Source organism: Apodemus sylvaticus, chromosome 17 (genome assembly GCF_947179515.1).
Source record: "Apodemus sylvaticus chromosome 17, mApoSyl1.1, whole genome shotgun sequence".
Taxonomy (NCBI): domain Eukaryota; kingdom Metazoa; phylum Chordata; class Mammalia; order Rodentia; family Muridae; genus Apodemus; species Apodemus sylvaticus.
The window spans coordinates 57876585-57894120 of NC_067488.1; the positions used below are offsets into that span (position 1 = coordinate 57876585).

The window sequence follows — 17536 nt, forward strand, 5'->3', positions numbered from 1 at the left end:
GACGGCGTGGTGTAGAGGGCAAGACCAAGATGGAGAAAAGTGTGCTTTGAGGTTGCCCTTCAGATGCTAACTGGAAAACCACTGGGCAGATGTTAAAATAGACTACTAGCTAGAAATACCCATGTTGCCTCTATAGGAGGCCTGGGAATGGAGCATCTGTAGACTCCCTTGGGACTAAGCAAGAGTTAGCTCACCTCTTGGTCAGGGGCATGCCTAGCCAAGGGTGGCTTCTGGGGGCCAAGATCCCAGGGGAACTTGTTGTTCAATCAACAGCTCAGGGGAGTTCTTGAGTTAGTTCACAAAGGTCCTCAACTGCTTCCTGCCCACCAGCCTCACATTGCAATCCTTTCCCACACACAGGTCTGACCTTTTTCCTAGTGTGCCCACCTTACTTATTCGTTGTCTCATCCCCCACTAACATGTAAGGATTTATGGCGGCAAGAACTCTGTTTTGCCAAACACAGATGGATCAGAAAATATCTGAATCCAATCGAATGAAGCAAATGTGTGGCCATGAGATGGCTGAGTCGCAAACTGCTTTCTGTGTAAGCCTCATGGCCTGAATTTGGTTCCTGGGAATTGTATAAATATGAAAGGAGAAAACCAACTTCACAGAGTTGCCTTCTGACCTTCACACATGTACTGTGGTATACATGTGCCCAGGAGTACGCAGACACATGCACATAGTACTCACACAAGCAGATGCATAATATACACACATGATCTTTTAAAAAAAAAAAACTTGGAGAAAAAAGCTGCATTGCTAATGAGGCAAACTTTATCAGTCTCTGAGGGAGCTCACTCAGCATCTCTTAGCTCCTTGGCCAAACACCATATCTAGCGCTCCAGCCCTTAGTTGGGTTAGCTTGCTTCAGATTGGTACTGCCCGCTTCATCATGGACACTGGACACATTTCATATGCCATAGTGCTGGCCTAGTGGGCCTGGATAACAGTCTGAGGAGTCTTGTCCACTCCTTTTGGTCCCGAGGGGACAAAGTGTGTTGTTCATCTCTTGGATTCTGTCCCTTCTTGTAGGCAGCCCTGTTTTGATCACACCCCCACTCTCTTTAGGCCAGGAATATCATGGGTGAGTGCTGCTGTTGGTTATAAGACTCTAGCTGGGTGTGTCTCCTATGTTTGCAGAAAAAAGCAATCCTGACCACTATTGGTGTGCTGGAGGAGCCCCTGGGGAACGCCCGTCTTCATGGTGCACGCCTCATGGCTGCACTGCTGCACACAAACACCCCCAGCATCAACCAGGAGCTCTGCCGGCTCAACACTATGGACTTGCTGCTGGTGAGTTGGTGCCGTGGTGAGCTCTGCTTGTTTGTGTGTAGCATGCAGTCTGCAGTTGAGCATGGGGATGAGTCCATCAGGGCAGGCACTTCAGCATCAGGACAAACAGACATGCCAAGGAGAGGCACCAATACTGCGGGCTTGATCATGGGTCTCTGGTGGAGCACAGAGCAACACAGGACTGTGCCTCAGTCTTAGGCTCACAGTACCCTGCCAGAGGAGCTTCCCGATGGCAGAGGACAGCTGTCTGGCCTTAAATTTTCTTTTAAGTCAAAGTATCCTGAGAGGCAGATCTCTGTGAGTACTAGGCCAGCTTGGTCTGCATAGTGAATGCCAGGAAAGCCAGAGCAGCATGGTGAGATCCCGCCTCAAGAAAACCAATAAATACATAAGTGACTAATAGATTGATGGATGGAAGGAAGGAAGCAAGGAAGGAAAGAAAGGAAGGAAAGAAGGAAGGAAAGGAAGGAAAGAAGTAAGTAAGGAAAGAAAGGAAGTAAGGAAAGAAAGGAAGGAAGGAAAGAAGGAAGGAAGGAAAGAAGGAAGGAAGGAAAGAAGGAAGGAAGGAAGGAAGGAAGGAAGGAAGGAAGGAAGGAAGGAAGATAACAAAACAGAAGGGTCCTGAGAGAGAAGGTCCTTGTCTTCTAAAGTAGTCATCCTTATAGTTCTTGTCAAAACCAGTTGATAGATAGTCAGAAGCTGTCCCGTGGCTGTAGATTACTGATCTTACCATGTTCTTTACCACCCTGGAGCAGTTGGTCTGATAAAAGATGGAATGGATGTTTGAAGACACAGTCAGGTGGCAGTAGCCTTGAGGTCTGGAGCAGGATTCTCCAGAACATGGTACATGCTTGGAATCAGTGACCAGTATGTCTAGTAGCCAGGACACATGGTCATGGAATCAAGGGTAGAAAGGAATAATTCTACTCACTATCACCCCACTAAGAAATTTTTCCTTCCTGTTTCTCTGACCTGTTCTTCTGACTAGAAATAGAGTAGGGAATGCTTCTTTCTGCCAGGAGCCACAACAAATGTTCTACTGACCTGGAACCTCAGACTTGCCCCTGGCCACTTTGAGCCTTAAGTCAATAGGCTAAGAAACAGTGTTAGGAGGGTGATTGGTCCAGATTGCCATGGGAAGTTGGGTCAATTGCTTCTCTACAATGGAGGTAAGAAGATTCATGTCTGGAATGCCGGAGATTCTTTAGAGCATCGCTTAGTACTGCTGTGTCCTGTGATTTAAAATCAATGGGAACATGCAACAACCGAATCCAGGCAGGATAGGAAAATGTACAAATCCATCAGGAATGAAGGGGGGGGGTCACTCCTCCAGGAAAAGAGCCAAGACCTGCTGAGGTGCTTGCCAAGGGTGGAGGAAATACAGGATGGGTAGAGGAAGGTTGTAGCCAGACTTTTGGCTACCTTGTGGATACTAGTTAGAACAGAATAAAGGACGGAGGGCAAGGGGGCAAGATGATACCTGCTGATTAGGGGCATAGAATTCCTTGGGGAAAGTTTGATCTTTTCCACCAGGATATCTAATATCTTCTTTTCACCTCTATGTGTATGACTATTTGACTAACTGCAACCAGCACCATCCAACCACAACTGGCCAGCTAACCCCTTCTATCGAGACTCTGACATATATGTTTGAAAAGTCCTCAGGATTCCAAATGCCAAACAATCACAGAAATGATCTGCAGGTAGCAATCATTTGTGCCCTGCTAGAGCACAAAGGAAATCACAGTCAGCTGCTGTGGACATTCCAAAGCAGCCCACACCTGGGATTAAAATGAAACACATTCTTAAAATATTTCAATGGGATTTTTAAAAAGAAGCCAAATCTCTCACTATAGAAGGTAGTTATAAATACCAACTAAGGCCACATGTCAAGTTACAGAAATAAGGTTTATAATTGACATAAATGTTTCTGCCATATTTTGTAAGAATGTGTTTGTATAGATATTTGTGTTTTCTTTCCTCTATTTCTTTATCATACAGTGTAACATCAATTGAGAGAATATCAGTGGTTTTTCCATATGTTTAAATAGATCTTCTTTGGGACTAAGGGTGTATAAAGCCCTGTTCACACTGGAGAAAAGGCTCAGTGACTTAGAGCATGGCTATTCTTCCAGAGGCCCTGATACGGTGGCTCACAACCACCAACTCCACCAACACCAACAACTTCAGGCCCAGAAAATCTGATACCCTCTTCTGGCTTCCAAGGACATTTGTGTAAACCAAACACCTGTAGAAATTTTAAAAATTAAATAAAAATAAAGTAAAACAACAACAAAAGAAAACAAATCCCAGCAAAACCCAGCAACTCCTAGTGTCAAAAATAAATATATGAATCTGATCTTTAGTTCTGTCAGCATGTTTTGTATTTTCGGGTACACTGAATTTTTTGTTTTGTTTTTTGGTTGGTTGGTTTACCTCATTAGTTTAATCTCAGGAATTTTATTCTTTTGAATCTTATCATGTATTACATCAAAGTATTGGTTTCCTTTTCAAGCTGGTTGTTGCTCATGTGTAGAAATACAATTTTGTGTGTGTGTTGACTTTGCATCCTACAATATTAGTAAGTTAGGAAAAATTTCTTCTTACCTCTAATAGTTTATGTGAAATCTTTAGATTTTATCTATCTATCTATCTATCTATCTATCTACCTACCTACCTATCCATCTATCGGTCTTTGAGATGGGGTATCAATCACTATGTAACCTTAGATGTCCTGGAACTTACTATGTAGATCAGGCTTGTTTTGAACTCAGAGACCTGCCTGCCTCTGCCTCCCAAGTGCTAGGGCTAACATTGTGCAGTGCACATTCAGAAAGGGATTTGTTGTTTTGCTTTGTTTTGTTTGGAGAAGTGTGTCAAACCGATAACTTCTCTGCTTGATGTAATCTTTGGTGTAAAGAAGGGGCCAGACTTAGACCTCACCTCTCTACCTAGCACATACCCTTTGGTGTGTCGCAGGCTCTGGGACTGTAGGCTGCTGTAACAGCACCCCACCCCCACCCACCCCCATCCCCTCACCCACACTCACCCCGTCTGTGGGGTACAGCAGTAGTGGAAAGGTCAGGAGCTGTGGCCTCAGGGTGCCTTCCCCCCTCTCCTGCCTCGGTCTGGAGAAGGCTTTGTAGGAGACAGGACATCTTTAATCCTGTGTTCCACAGGAGGTCCAGACTGCTTCCTGCCTAGACTTTGTCAGTGATGCCCCAGTCCCAGTCCTTTGGGCGCCTGCCATACTGAGTCTCTTGTTCCTATGGGGCGTGGATGCTGCTCCTCCTGGGTGGGCCCAAGTGTGCCATGCTCTGGTTACTCACTGCCTAGAGACAAAATAATGAAGGCAATCTAAATGCCTAGAGTTAAATAATAATGTAAAAAATACTGTGTAGTAAAATGTATAAAGTGTAGAGGATAAATTTTATAGAAAAATAAAGACACCATAAAAGAAAAAAATACTCCAAATTAGTTAATAAGCTTCTAATTTAAAGAACAAAGAATAAATCCACAGAAAGTAGAAGGCAGTTGCTTGGATAAGAGGGAAGTCATTGAGATGCACACAGAGTAGCAAGCAAGAGGATGCTGGCCGGGGTAGACCTAAGAACTTCCTCAGTGAGAAAGGAACGCCTCAGGGAAGCACCCTAGCATACCAGTTACTGTACCCTTGGGAAGTGAGCAGGGGAAGTTTTGAGAGTTTGTAGTTCAGCTGTTTGGAGCAGACTCAGCTAAAGACTGTCTCTGTCCTCTGTTTACTCAGGACTTGTTTTTTAAGTACACCTGGAATAACTTTTTGCACTTCCAAGTGGAGCTATGCATAGCCGCTATCCTTTCCCATGCTGCTCGGGAGGAGCAGACAGAAGCTAGTGGATCTGATGGCAAGGTGGAGCCTCTGCAGGGGAGTGGCGATGGGACCGAGACGCTGGAGACCGGCCCGTCCATCCCCAGCCCTCCTGAGAACACGATGGTGACCCACGTAAGTCAGGCCACACGGGCTGTGCCGCCTCCAGCCAGCACCTCCAGTTCCACCCTCACATGGGTCAGAGGAGCCGCCATCTTTGACCCACAAGAACACAAAATTGTAAAGAAACAGTCAGTTGGTGATAAAGAAGAGAAGGCATCATTGTTTAAAAGAATCTTGCGGTTCTGACCTTTGTCCGTGTGGCAGCTACCTGGACACTGCAACACCCCTCCCGCCCCCCATGGCTGTGCTCACAGGTGGCCCCCGCTCTGCTCGATCCATCTTTATAACTAAACAGAAAGGGAAATACAAGAGTTAAGTTCTCATGAGAAAGCTTTCTGGAACTTTAGACCTCGAAGCTAGGTGCACTGGCTTTCTCCATGACTTCCCTTATTCTCCAGGGAATGGCCGTAGCTGTCACGTCATCCCTTCCCGTGTAGGTGACCCTAAGGTTAGAGCTTGCAGCTCAGTGTCTTTTGGACGTGTGTGTTTACTACTGTCCCTGGTACAGCGCAGCCCTAATGAATGTCAGCCAGGGAAGGAAAGGGGAAAGCAGCTTGGAACCATGAGCTGTACCTGAGCTGCGACCCGCTGTGCCTGCTCCCTGTTCCTAAAGTGGGAAAGAGCAGTCTGGACATAAGGGCTGACAGGAGGGCAGAAGTTTGGGGAGGGTTCCTGTCTCTGTTCAGATGCCTCATAGACAGCAGTGCTTGATTGGGTTTAGAAGGTCTCAGCGCTCCTTGCTTGGGGTGGGTATCCTGGGCACCTGTGAGCAAACCTAGCAGGAGCTAATACTGGATAAGGTGCAATTAGTCTGGCCTACAGTTTATGGCTCAGCCATAGGACGTGCAGTTATAATGGCAAGAGCTACCTGGGGACACGTAGACCAACAGGGACCCTAGAGAGTAGCATAGGTGTGAATAGGTCTATAACAAACATCCAAGAGAAATGCTGAGGGCCCCAGAGAGCTGGTGGGAGTGCTCAGAGGTGGAGGTGGAGGGGGAAGTCGGAGCCTGTGGAGGAGCATAGAGTGCCTTTACTGTAGTACTGGGCTTCATCTCAGGCCATTCAGTAACATGAGACTTGGAGCCCTTGAGCATCAGTGATGTCATTGCCACAGGGTCTTCAGTGCTGACTTGCCAGTTCACTACCTGCAGCACCTAGGAGGCAGTGTGAGCCTTGGGCTCCCTCTCACACTGCTGCCGCTCTGCTCTCACAGCTGTTCCAGAAGTGCTGCCTGGTCCAGAGGATCCTGGAAGCCTGGGAAGCCAATGACCACACACAGTAAGGACTCCGAGGAAGCCTGGCCCATTAGACATGCATCTCACCAGGGTGTTGGGCACCGCAAGACCCCAGGCTCCTTGTCAGGCATCAGCGGCATCTAATGTAGATATGTGCCTGGGGCTATGCTAGAAGGGATCTTGCTACTGGGTATACAGCAGTAAGGGCTGCTCAGGCAGGATGCAGGGAGGCACGCAGAGGAGTGGGATATTGAGTGATAGATGGCCGGGCCACACACTGGTCGGTAAGTGACCCCTTCCCACTTGTCTTGCTTGTTCTTTGTACTTGTGGGGTTTTTTGTTTATCTTTGATGTGTGTGTGTGGGGGGGTGGGGAGACAGAGAAAGATAGATAGAGACAGACAGAGAGGACAGAGAGAGACTCATTATGTAGCCCTGGCAGTCCTGGAATTTATCACATAACCAAATCTAAAACTCAGAGATCCTGAGGAGCCTGCTATTGTCTCCCAATTAACGCTGGGATTAAAGGCATGTGCCACCAAGCAGTGGTGGCATATGCCTTTAATCCCAGCACTTGGGAAGCAGAGGCAGGAGGATTTCTAAGTTCGAGACTAGTCTAGTCTACAGAGTGAGTTCCATGACAGCCAGGGCTACACAGAGAAACCCTGTCTCAAAAAACAAAACAGAACAAAACAAAACAAAAAAATAAAAAAGACATGTGCCACTACAGCCATTACGACCAGTCAATGTTTTGGTTTTTTGAAACAGTCTTAAAATATAGCCCAGGCTGGCCTAGAACTTCTAATACTGCTGCCTCAGCTTCCCATGTGCTGGCTACAACCATTCTTTTTTTTTATTTTAAATTTATTTTATGTGTGAGTGTTTTGCCTCATGTATGTCTGTGCACTATGGGTATATGCCCGGTACCCTCAGAGGTCAGGTGATGGCACTGGATCTCCTGGAACTGGAGTTACTGATGGTTGTGAGCCACCATGTGGGTGCTAGGATTCAAACCCAGGTCCTCTGCAAGAGCAGCAGTGCTTTTAACTGGCAAGCCATTTCTCCAGCCCCAGCTGGGCCCGTTCTTGCTTTTGCTAAACTTGGAGCACACTTTGTTGGTGCTGGTGCACAGGGATGCGCGTTAGCTTTTCTGCGGCCTTTTGTCTGAGACTTCCCTCCACTGGGAAGCGATGCTCTGCTTCTCAGGGTGTGGTGGCCGCCCTCGCTCATTTGCTGAGCTCTGAGCACAGGCGGGCTTGAGGCAGTGTCGAGCAGAGCTTATGGGCGCGCAGGGCTGTATGAGCAGCTGTGGAACTGCCACCCAGGACCTGTGAGGCACACAAGTCGAGGCTAGAGTGCTCACTTGGCGTGAAGGCCCTACCCAGCTCCAACAGCAACGGTGTCCCAGAAAGTGTGCCCAGCGCAAGCTGTGCCACCATCCGTCCTGACTCAGCTGCTCTGTCACTCTGTTCCTCTGATGGACCTGGGCCAGCACTGAGCTTTCTGCTTCCACCTTCATGTCCACCAATGGGCCGCGGCGTGAGCAGGCTCACTCGTGTTTCTTGGCCTGATGGGGAGGGAGGTGTGGCTGAACTGAGTGCCCAGCAGATGCTTGTTACTCGCATGTGTGCTAGAGCGAGACTGTTGGCCAGGCACTGACTGCGAGGTTGTTTCCCTAGAATTTACCCCAAGTCACAACTGCAGAGTAAAGGCAAAGGCCTGGGTGACAGGTGACAGTGGAGATGACCTTCAGAAAGCCTGTCACTTGGCCCTCCCAGCAAGAAGTTGGGCAAAACCTAGACTGAATGACCTCCTTAATAGATGGTTTCACTTTCAGGGCAGCAGGTGGCATGAGACGTGGGAATATGGGCCACCTCACAAGGATTGCCAATGCAGTTGTGCAGAACCTGGAGCAGGGCCCGGTGCAGACCCACATCAGTGAAGTCATCCGAGGTGTGCCCACTACGCTCCCCTCCCTCTGCCCCCTGTCCTCAGGAGTGACAACTACACTGATACGGGACAAACCATGCAGCTTTCTTTGCATCTTCTCAGGGCGGGCTGGGTATCCTCTTCATGGAGCAGAGATCTGTAGAGTATAGGAGACTCAGCCTGCCAAGGATAATTCATGGCTCCAGTGCTGGGCTTAGAAGCCATGAGCAATCAACAGGTTCTCTTGTGTTCATGGGCTTTCCAGAGCTGTTCTTTCTTTTTTTTTTTTTTAAAGATGATTTTACCATCTGTTTATTTTTTTCTTAAATTTATTTATTTATTATGTCTAAGTACAGTGTAGCTGTCTTCAGACATCAGAAGAGAGCATCAGATCTCTTTATGGATGGTTGTGAGCCACCATGTGGGTGCTGGGACTTGAGGGTGCTGGGACTTGAACTCAGGACCTTCGGAATAGGAGTCAGTGCTCTTACCCGTTGAGCCATCTCTCCAGCCCTCCAGAGCTGTTCTTATACCAGAGGTCCTGACTTCCCTTCCTGTCTTGTTTCCAACTTACACAATTTAGAGGGCCTTCCTAGATTTCATATCAGAGGCCATGAGGGTAGGTGATATTCTGTCCCCTAGAAGCAGGTTATGGGCAATAAGACCTGGAACCCTGAACTCTACGCCCCAAGCCAAACAGCAGAGCTTCTGCCCTACTGCTCTGTGCACAGCTCCCTTATGCAACACCTCCCCAACAGGTATGAGTCAAGGAAGTTCCAGGTGGGCCTCCCCATCTTGGAGGCCACTTGCCTGTCCACCTTCTTTCTAGTTAACTTCAACAGTTCGTGGTGAGGTGGGCCTTGCTGGTCCAGCACCACACACATAATGATGGGGAGCAGGGCAGAACAGTGAGGGAGCTGGGGTGGCTCTCTTGCCACTAGAAAGGAAAAACAAATGGGCTCGGAGCCCAGCTTAGGGAGGTGAGGGGTGAGCAGAAGGTTCTTGTTTCTAGATCAGGCTCAGGCTAGTTTCCCCCACTCTAGGCCTAGAAGGAGTGCATAGGAAGGTGCTTGCCTCCTCAGAGCCTTGGGGCTACACAGGTAGTTTCAGACCAGGCCTGATGGCGTATACTTCTAATCCCAGTGCTCTGGAGGCAGAGATAGGCAGATCTTTAGAAGTTTGAGGCCTGCCTGGTCTACATACTGAGTTCCAGGACAGCCAAAGTTACATGGTGAAACCATGTCTCAAAAAAAACCAACAGAACTCTCATGCCCCCTGAGGTCTCTGTAGAACAAGCTGAACACTGGCCTGCTCAGAGTTGCTGTAGCCTAAGGCCCTGGCGGACATTAGCACTCCCCCTGTGCTGTGTGGGCTTACTTCCAATCAGCAGCTCCTGTTTGTCTTGAGTGGGCTGATCGGAGAAGCATAATGTGTCCCTCTTTGGACCAGCCTTTGCCTGCTCGGGTTCCTGAGTGCCCTGCCCTTGGGACTCAAGTCAGTCCCATACTTCTGAGGGTACTCACAAGGACTCATGAGTAGCACTTACCTTGCAGGGCTCCCTGCAGATTGCCGTGGACGCTGGGAGAGCTTTGTGGAAGAAACTCTGATGGAGACCAACCGCAGGAACACTGTGGACCTGGTGAGGAAGCTGGGACCCCTCCATGGCGGCCACTGAGTCCCCTGTGTACCACTCTGCAGCACAGCGGAGAGGAAGCGCAAGGGCAGGCCTGGACAGTCTGTAGGCCACTGCCCTTGCAGTGTCACAGCAGAGCTGGCCTCTGAGGATCTCTTTGCAAAGCTAGTGTTATCTCTCTAATCTCCTGCATCCAGAGCTATGGCTTATTGTGAAGGGTCCCAGGACATCACCTTACCAGGGCATCTAGGCTCTCTTTCATGAGGCTTTGGCCTCCTTGCAGTAAGCTGCACAGGCCTACAAGGTGTCAGGGGATTGGTGGTGTGGGAGGGGGGGGAGGGGGGACTCAGGCTGGGCTGGGTGGGGCCTGGGGCTCTGGCTGGAATGGACTGGGTGGGGTCTGGCTAGCTCACACGCCCACTCCATCTGGCCTGTGTTTTAGGTGAGCACTCACCACCTTCACTCCTCAAGTGAGGACGAGGACATTGAGGGGACTTTCCCTAACGAGCTGTCCCTTCAGCAGGTGAGGGCATGGCCGGCACTCTGCACCCTGCCGGGCCCTTCTGGAGCCTGTGTCCTTGGTAGTGCTTAGTTCCCATGACATTGCATAGCAACAGAGAAAAGTAACTCCTCTCCAAGCACATCTGGGGGAGAGGGGGGCCTGGGAGAATACCCCCAAAGTCACATTACCGTGGTGAGACTCCTGGGGACACTACGCCTGAAAGCCAACTAAGGAGGTGCTCTTCTATACGCAACTGCTCGACCACTGTCAACATTCCCTGCCTGCTTCGCAAGAGGCTCCTGAGCAGTGGAGTGGGTTCTGAGGAGCAGCCCCAGACTGCAGCTTGTTCCATAGCAGCACCCTCTCCTCCCAGGCCTTCTCTGAGTACCAGATCCAGCAGATGACAGCAAACTTTGTGGATCAGTTTGGCTTCAATGATGAGGAGTTTGCAGACCAGGATGACAACATCAAGTGAGTACAGCCACCATGCACTCCCTAAGCTAGCACTTCCCTAAGCAGCAGCACCCTAGAAGCATCTCCAAGTGATCTTGGCAGGAACAAGGTCTACTGTCCCTGAGGAGATAGCAAGTGTCCCACCTACTGCTGAGGGCCCAGGCCCCCTGGAGCAGAGGCGGGACTGAGGGACCTTGTTCTTGCAGTGCCCCCTTTGACCGGATTGCAGAGATCAACTTCAACATTGAAGCCGATGAGGACAGTGTGAGTGACGGGCTGTTGCAGGGCTGCAGGGCAGAGCAGCATTTGATTACCCTGCTCAGATACTCGGGCAGTGCACACACCTTGGCCCGTGTCACAGATGGGACCATGGGGCCCTGGCCACTTTATCTGTGTCAGGACTGGGAGGCTCCTCTGCATGGGAGTTGGGAGCAGAGCTTCCCTTCTTGCCTCCTCCCACTGTCTGTCAGCCATGTTCCCTGAGCTAGCCCCTCTGGAGTTCTTTGGGACTAGATTCTCCTGAAAACAGCTGCTCATCTGTCTCCCAGCCCAGTGCAGCTCTGTTCGAAGCCTGTTGCAGTGATCGGATCCAGCCCTTCGATGATGATGAAGAGGAGGACATTTGGGAAGACGAGGGGACTCGATGCACTACCCGGGGCATGGCCAGAGCCAGGTGTGGGCTTCCCTCCTCCTCCCTAAGCCTCTGCCAGTGGGGAGCAGGCATAGGACTAAGCACTGGATAGCCAGCACTGTTAAAAGTGCTGACTCCTGGAGGGGCAGCTGCCCTTCTGCAGAGACCAGAGCAGAAACTGGGAGCCAAGTTGTACCTATTCTAGACGCCCTGTACCTAACCCTGGTCCTCATTCCTGAGCAGGTTCTCCAGCATTGGGCATCTAACCAAGGCTCACCAAATATCTGCTACCTTTATGTCTGTCTGCCCAGGTTTGGAGCTCCTCATGTCTCCGATAATTACTCAAAGAATGCCTTGGAACATGGAGGCCAGGACAGGAAGACTGGCTCAGCAGTATCTAGGAATGTGCCTGGATTGGCCGCTCCTTCATCTCCTACACAGAAAGAAGGTCCTCACTCAGAGAGTGATTCAGCAGGTAGTACCTGATGACTCTACAAGGGACATGGGTACTGAGGGCAGGGTGTGGTTGAGGGACCCCCTTTAGTTCCCCATCTACACATGGTTTCATGAAATGTTCTGGGAGGTCTGACCACTGTGGATTCTGCTCGTCACTGAGTCAAGATCCAGGTGCTCCCACTCCTTCTGTTGTAGTTCCTGCATGCACCTGCACCTGCACAGCTGGTACCCACTGTCCGTGCTAGGGAAGGGAAACCCCATGTACCCTGTTTGCCAGCTCTTAGGTGTACTCAGGAGCACCTACCCATACACTCCCTCTTAGAGCCAGCCCCCTTTTATCTGCTCTGGGGTGCTTAGATACTCAGGACACGGGCAGGAAGCCAGCTTTCTGTTAGGAGTTGCCAGCACCTTAGCTGGGGCTGACAAGAAGCTGCAAGGGCAGGAACACCCATGGTCCAGGCCACCCATGCTGATGTCAGAGAGAGAGCAGAGTGCCTGCTATGACCTGGGTTGGGACAGGTGAGGTGGCACCTACTTTGTACCATCAGCCTTGCTGGAGGACGGACAGACTTTACAGGTATCTCACAGCAGCAAGGACTGATGCCCACACATGCGCTCTGTTCTTGCAGCAGTAATTTACCGGACCCTTTCCAGGTAATTTATAGGGGCCCTTACACCCAAGTGTCCCAGGGTTGAGGCCATATTACCCTTTGCAAAGCACCAGTAGGCACTACTGGGGAGTCCTGCCATCTCTGACATGAGAGTGAGAGTTCTTCTAGGGTTTCTCGCATTCCGGCTCAGCTCTGATGACCCCTCTACCCATCTCTCCATGAGTGCTGCTTCTCCTTGCCTATCACATACGAGGCCTGCCTACTCTTGACTGCTGCATCTCCTCTGGCAGGTACTACATGGACAGCAGTGTTTGATGAGCCAGTGAACCCACTGTCTGCGGCCCCAGGAGCTGCGAGGGATGTAGGCTCTAGTGCATGGGCGACTGGTCCTTCAGTTGCAGAGGAGAAAGGCTGGGCCAAATTCACCGACTTCCAGCCTTTCTGCTGGTAACAAACATCAGAAATGGAATCATGCCTGTTGGGTGTCAGGACCAGTGCTGCCCAGTGGGCTCAGCATGTCCTCGTCTTCTTTTCTAGCTCTGAGACAGGGCCCCGGTGCAGCTCTCCTGTGGACACGGACCACAGCAATGCCGAGGGTGGCCAGAGTCCGGGCCCAGAGAAAGCCTGTGAGTAGCAGCAGCTCAGACGTCTGTCTCGACTAGTTCGCACGTCTGATGCAAGGCGGGAAGTGGCCACGGCCCCAGGTGTGGCTATGTCTTTGTGGTGTTGGGATCCTTACATACTTGTGAGTGGAGTTATCACAAATTGTTCCCTGTACAATCAAGAAGAGCTTTAGGGTCCTCCAGCTTTAGAGGTACAGGCCAGGCAAGGACAACATGTCCGTGTGGGTGCCCTCAGAGCCAGGTCCAATCAGGCTCCATGGCCCAGGCCTGTACTTTACAACCTACCTGCATGCTCGAGTCACATTGTTATGTAGATGCGTCCCTGATGGGAAGCCTATATGGGACTTGACCAAAAAGTCCTTGGCCTCCACCTCCTTCCCAGGCAACTGGACTGGGTAAGAACATTCCTGATGGGTGTCTTTCCTGGGCATTAGGTTTAAAGTGGCTTCTCTGAGCCCAGGTTTCCTCCTCTGAGAAGAACACACACACACACACACACACACACACACACACACTATCTTGTGGAGCAGTGAGGCAATCACATGGAAGGTGCACAGCAGTTCATGTGGTTCCTGTGAACATGCAGATACACGTGCAGAACACTCAGGAAGCCAACATGTGGTTCCTGTGAACATGCAGATACACATGCAGAACACTCAGGAAGCCAACATGTGGTTCCTGTGAACATGCAGATACACGTGCAGAACACTCAGGAAGCCAGCATGTGGTTCCTGTGAACATGCAGATACACGTGCAGAACACTCAGGAAGCCAGCATGTGGTTCCTGTGAACATGCAGATACACGTGCAGAACACCCAGGAAGCCAACATGTGGTTCCTGTGAACATGCAGATACACCCAGGAAGCCAACATGTGGTTCCTGTGAACATGCAGATACACATGCAGAACACTCAGGAAGCCAACATGAGCTGTGTCTGCCTCTCATCTCGCACACTGACTCACGCAAACCCGGGGTCCCTAAGGCCCTGGCAGCCTTGTTCTCAGCTCCTTTGACCTCATAAATACCACAGGGTTTCTTCTTTTGCAGTTGGTCCTACCTCACCTTGTGCCTGGAATGTGTGTGTCACTAGGAAGGCCCCATTGGTAGCCTCTGACAGCAGCTCCTCTGGGGGATCTGACAGTGAAGACGATGAGAAGGCAGCAGGTGCTGTGGACGCTGTGTGCGCAGGCCATACTGGAAAGACCTCCCCACCACCCAGGACAGCAGAGGCTGCTGTTGGCAGGTGTGAAGGGACTGGCAAGTTTTCCTGGGTATGGGGGGCCCAGTGAACATTACATGGCTTCTGAGCTGAGGGTTACAAGTCCCTGGCCTTGTAACCTCTGAGAACAGGGCTCAGTGGCCAGATTTCAGCTCCCTGAGAACAAGTGGAGGTCAGGCTGGAATTCCTTGCTACTACCCCATGGCTAATGATCCTGTGAAGCTGTCTCTAGAAAAAAAAACAGTGCCTCTTTCCTAAGGGGAAGGATGACTGGAGGGCTGAACTTCTTAGACAACAGTGTAATGTTTCATAGTAGAAGATAGAACCTGGGTGTCTCAAGAGCTCCCCAGAAATGTGGATGGACAGTCTCCACTACAGAAGCCAGTTACAGAGAGCACCTGGTTTTCAGGCTCTGGGACTGGCTAACCTTGGTGTCTAGGGTTGTCCCAGACAGTGGAGGGAAGGCCTGTTGCCCTTAACTGTCTACAGGGCAAGCTTATGACTCTGGCCAGCCCTCTCCTGTTGCCCTGCTTTTGTGCTGTGCCCTTTGTGGTAGGGCACTTGTGGATTCCAGTCAGGTGCCCTGCACACTCACAGGAGGACACAATGCACTTCAGGGTTAGGGACTGGGTTTATATTCTGAGCAATGGCTGGGAAGTAGAAGCAGCTCGCAGGTAGACAAGCCAAAGTTCCCTTGAGGTGTCAGAAGGCCTCCCCTAGGGAAGAAATCAGGTATGTCATCATCCTCCCTGCATAGAGGCCAGCCACTCCAGCAAGCGTTTTCTATTTTGAGTGGTCAAGTGTCCGCCGGGGAGCTGACAGCCTCCTGGCATACAGGGGTAGGAGAGCAGGTGGTGAGGCTTAGGAGCATAAGGAGTTGCCTCTGGATACAGGATACTGGAGATAGCTTGCAGTCGGTACAAAGGCCCTGAGGCAGGCTCTAGGTGCAGGAGAGGAAGTCTCAGGGCTGGATGCTACCAGGAGACAAAGTACTAATCTCATAAGGCTCTTGACCTTAGGCCCATGTGAGGTTTTTTGTTTTGTTTTGTTTTGGATTTTGCATCTACTCTAGAATGAATATCATCTGTGGGTTTTCTGGTCTTGTCCCTGCCTATACTTCCAAGTCTGGGATGTACCTGACACCAGGTTGTTCTTGACCCAGTAGGCACTAGACAGACTGCCTAGCACAAGCTCACCATTGTGCAGTCAGGTTCTGGGTTCTACCAGCCCTGCCCATTTCTATGCTTCTGGAGGGTCCTCTGATATTGGGACTTAAGTGTTTTCCTCAGCTAAGTGGGGAGATCAACCAACTGGAATCCATGATTGGTGTAACACAGTGGTTCCCACCCTTCCTATTGTGTGACCCTTTCTCATACTGTGGTGATCCCAATCATAAATTATTTTCGTTGCTACTTCACAACTGGAACCTTGGTACTGTGATGAACATAACTGTGAAGGGTCACAGACCGCAGGTTGAGAACTGCTGTTTGCATCTGGAACTCAACGTCTCAGACTCTAGCCCCTGGCTGCTCGTATCCAAAGCTCACTGAGGCCCTGGCTGTGTTCTAGGAACCCTAGGTAGGGTATTGCCTCTAAAGCCAGCAACACTATGCATCTAAAAGATTTGTAGAAAAGCAGGAAAGTAGAGCCAAGACCTAAAGGGGTTCCCGCAGTGACTGCCTGAGATGTGATGAACTAAGGAAAAGCCTAGACTGGAGCTCCTTAGGTTGAGAGCACACAGGCTTGTTTGTGAGTCCTGCTGTGTGGCGGAGCATGGCTGAAATTCACAGCGCTCCAGTTATCTCTTTAGTGATCGGATTACTGAGGAAGACCACCATATCCAACTAACAGCCTGTCTTAAGAGTTTAGTAGATTTGTAAAACTTTCATCCTCTTTTCCTAAATCCTTCCTAGAGAAATACTTTAACCCCGCAGCAAAAAGACAAAGTAAACCCTTTACAAAGCCATTCTCAAAACCTGCTAGATAGCCGAGCCACTGCCAAGCTTTACTGCGCCTTTATACCTCCCTCCTTCCCTGACTGCCCTGCATCTCCTCTGAGGACCCCTCCCTGGGACAGAGCTAGGTATCTTTGTTTTGCAGGCTCCATCTGCTACTTGCGGTTAGGCTAAATTAGGCTAGGCTAGCGTTGGGTATGAAGGCCCTCAGTCCTTACATAACCCCTCCCACTCACCCCTACTTTTTTGCAAACACAGGTCGCACTATAGCCCTGGCTGTCCTGAACTCTCTGTAGGTCAGGCTGGCCTCAAACTCAAACCTGCCTGCTTATGTCTCCAAAGTGCACAGTTAAAGGCGTGTACCACCATGCCTGGCCCTCAGGGACCCTTTAGCTAGCATAAAGGTGAAGTTAAATTTAAGCAGCAACACTGGGGCCGTCAGCAGATGAAGCTGCAGCTGTCAGGATCTGAGAGCTGCTTATGGGAAGGACTGAGGTCACGGCAGTCATGTAGCTTGCCCCACTGTCTGGGTCTCAGGAGTACAAAGCCATCTGTAGCTCCTGAGTAACCCCACAGAATATAGAAGTAGACAGGAGCTGTGTGTATCACCTCTGGGCTCTTTGCTGGATCAGGCCACTTTGCTGGTGGTTGGGTATCTGAAATAGGCAGCAGTGAGGTAGGGGCACCCATAACTGGAGCCTATCTGCCACACAGGGCTGAGGGTCCTGACAATACCGTGTTAGCCCCTGCCTGCCCTGCACCTTCAGAAGTGACCATCAGTCCTGCCGTGGCTACCATAGCACCAAGCAAGGCAGGCTCTCCCACAGCCACCATAGTGGTCTCTTCCTCAGTGGCTACTGCAGTCCCCCCAGGACCGATCATGGCAGTAACCACAGCAGCCCCAGCCATAGTTGCCACCCTGGGGACAGTGACAAAGGACAGGTGAGTAGATTGGCTGAAGAGGGTAGGGTGGGATTGGATGAACCCCAGAAGCTCACATGCTGCAATTCTGCCTCTTCC

At 50.4% G+C, this 17536-nt stretch overlaps 1 protein-coding gene across 6 annotated transcripts in view; it reads left to right on the forward strand.

Annotated features, from left to right (window-relative positions):
• The window catches only part of Ppp6r2 (protein phosphatase 6 regulatory subunit 2), a 66460-nt gene that overhangs the window by 47998 nt on the left and 926 nt on the right, over positions 1-17536 (forward strand). For 5 of the 6 annotated variants that reach the window (XM_052161219.1, XM_052161223.1, XM_052161221.1 and 2 more), the window contains 14 exons: positions 1145-1297; positions 5064-5279; positions 6484-6548; positions 8342-8457; positions 9987-10072; positions 10509-10589; positions 10942-11039; positions 11228-11285; positions 11570-11694; positions 11964-12127; positions 13010-13166; positions 13257-13345; positions 14390-14585; positions 17231-17458. In XM_052161219.1, coding sequence (XP_052017179.1) covers positions 1145-1297; positions 5064-5279; positions 6484-6548; positions 8342-8457; positions 9987-10072; positions 10509-10589; positions 10942-11039; positions 11228-11285; positions 11570-11694; positions 11964-12127; positions 13010-13166; positions 13257-13345; positions 14390-14585; positions 17231-17458 — 1832 coding nt within the window. The remainder of the gene's footprint in view (positions 1-1144; positions 1298-5063; positions 5280-6483; positions 6549-8341; positions 8458-9986; positions 10073-10508; positions 10590-10941; positions 11040-11227; positions 11286-11569; positions 11695-11963; positions 12128-13009; positions 13167-13256; positions 13346-14389; positions 14586-17230; positions 17459-17536) is intronic. The other variant, XM_052161224.1, reaches the window with a different exon arrangement.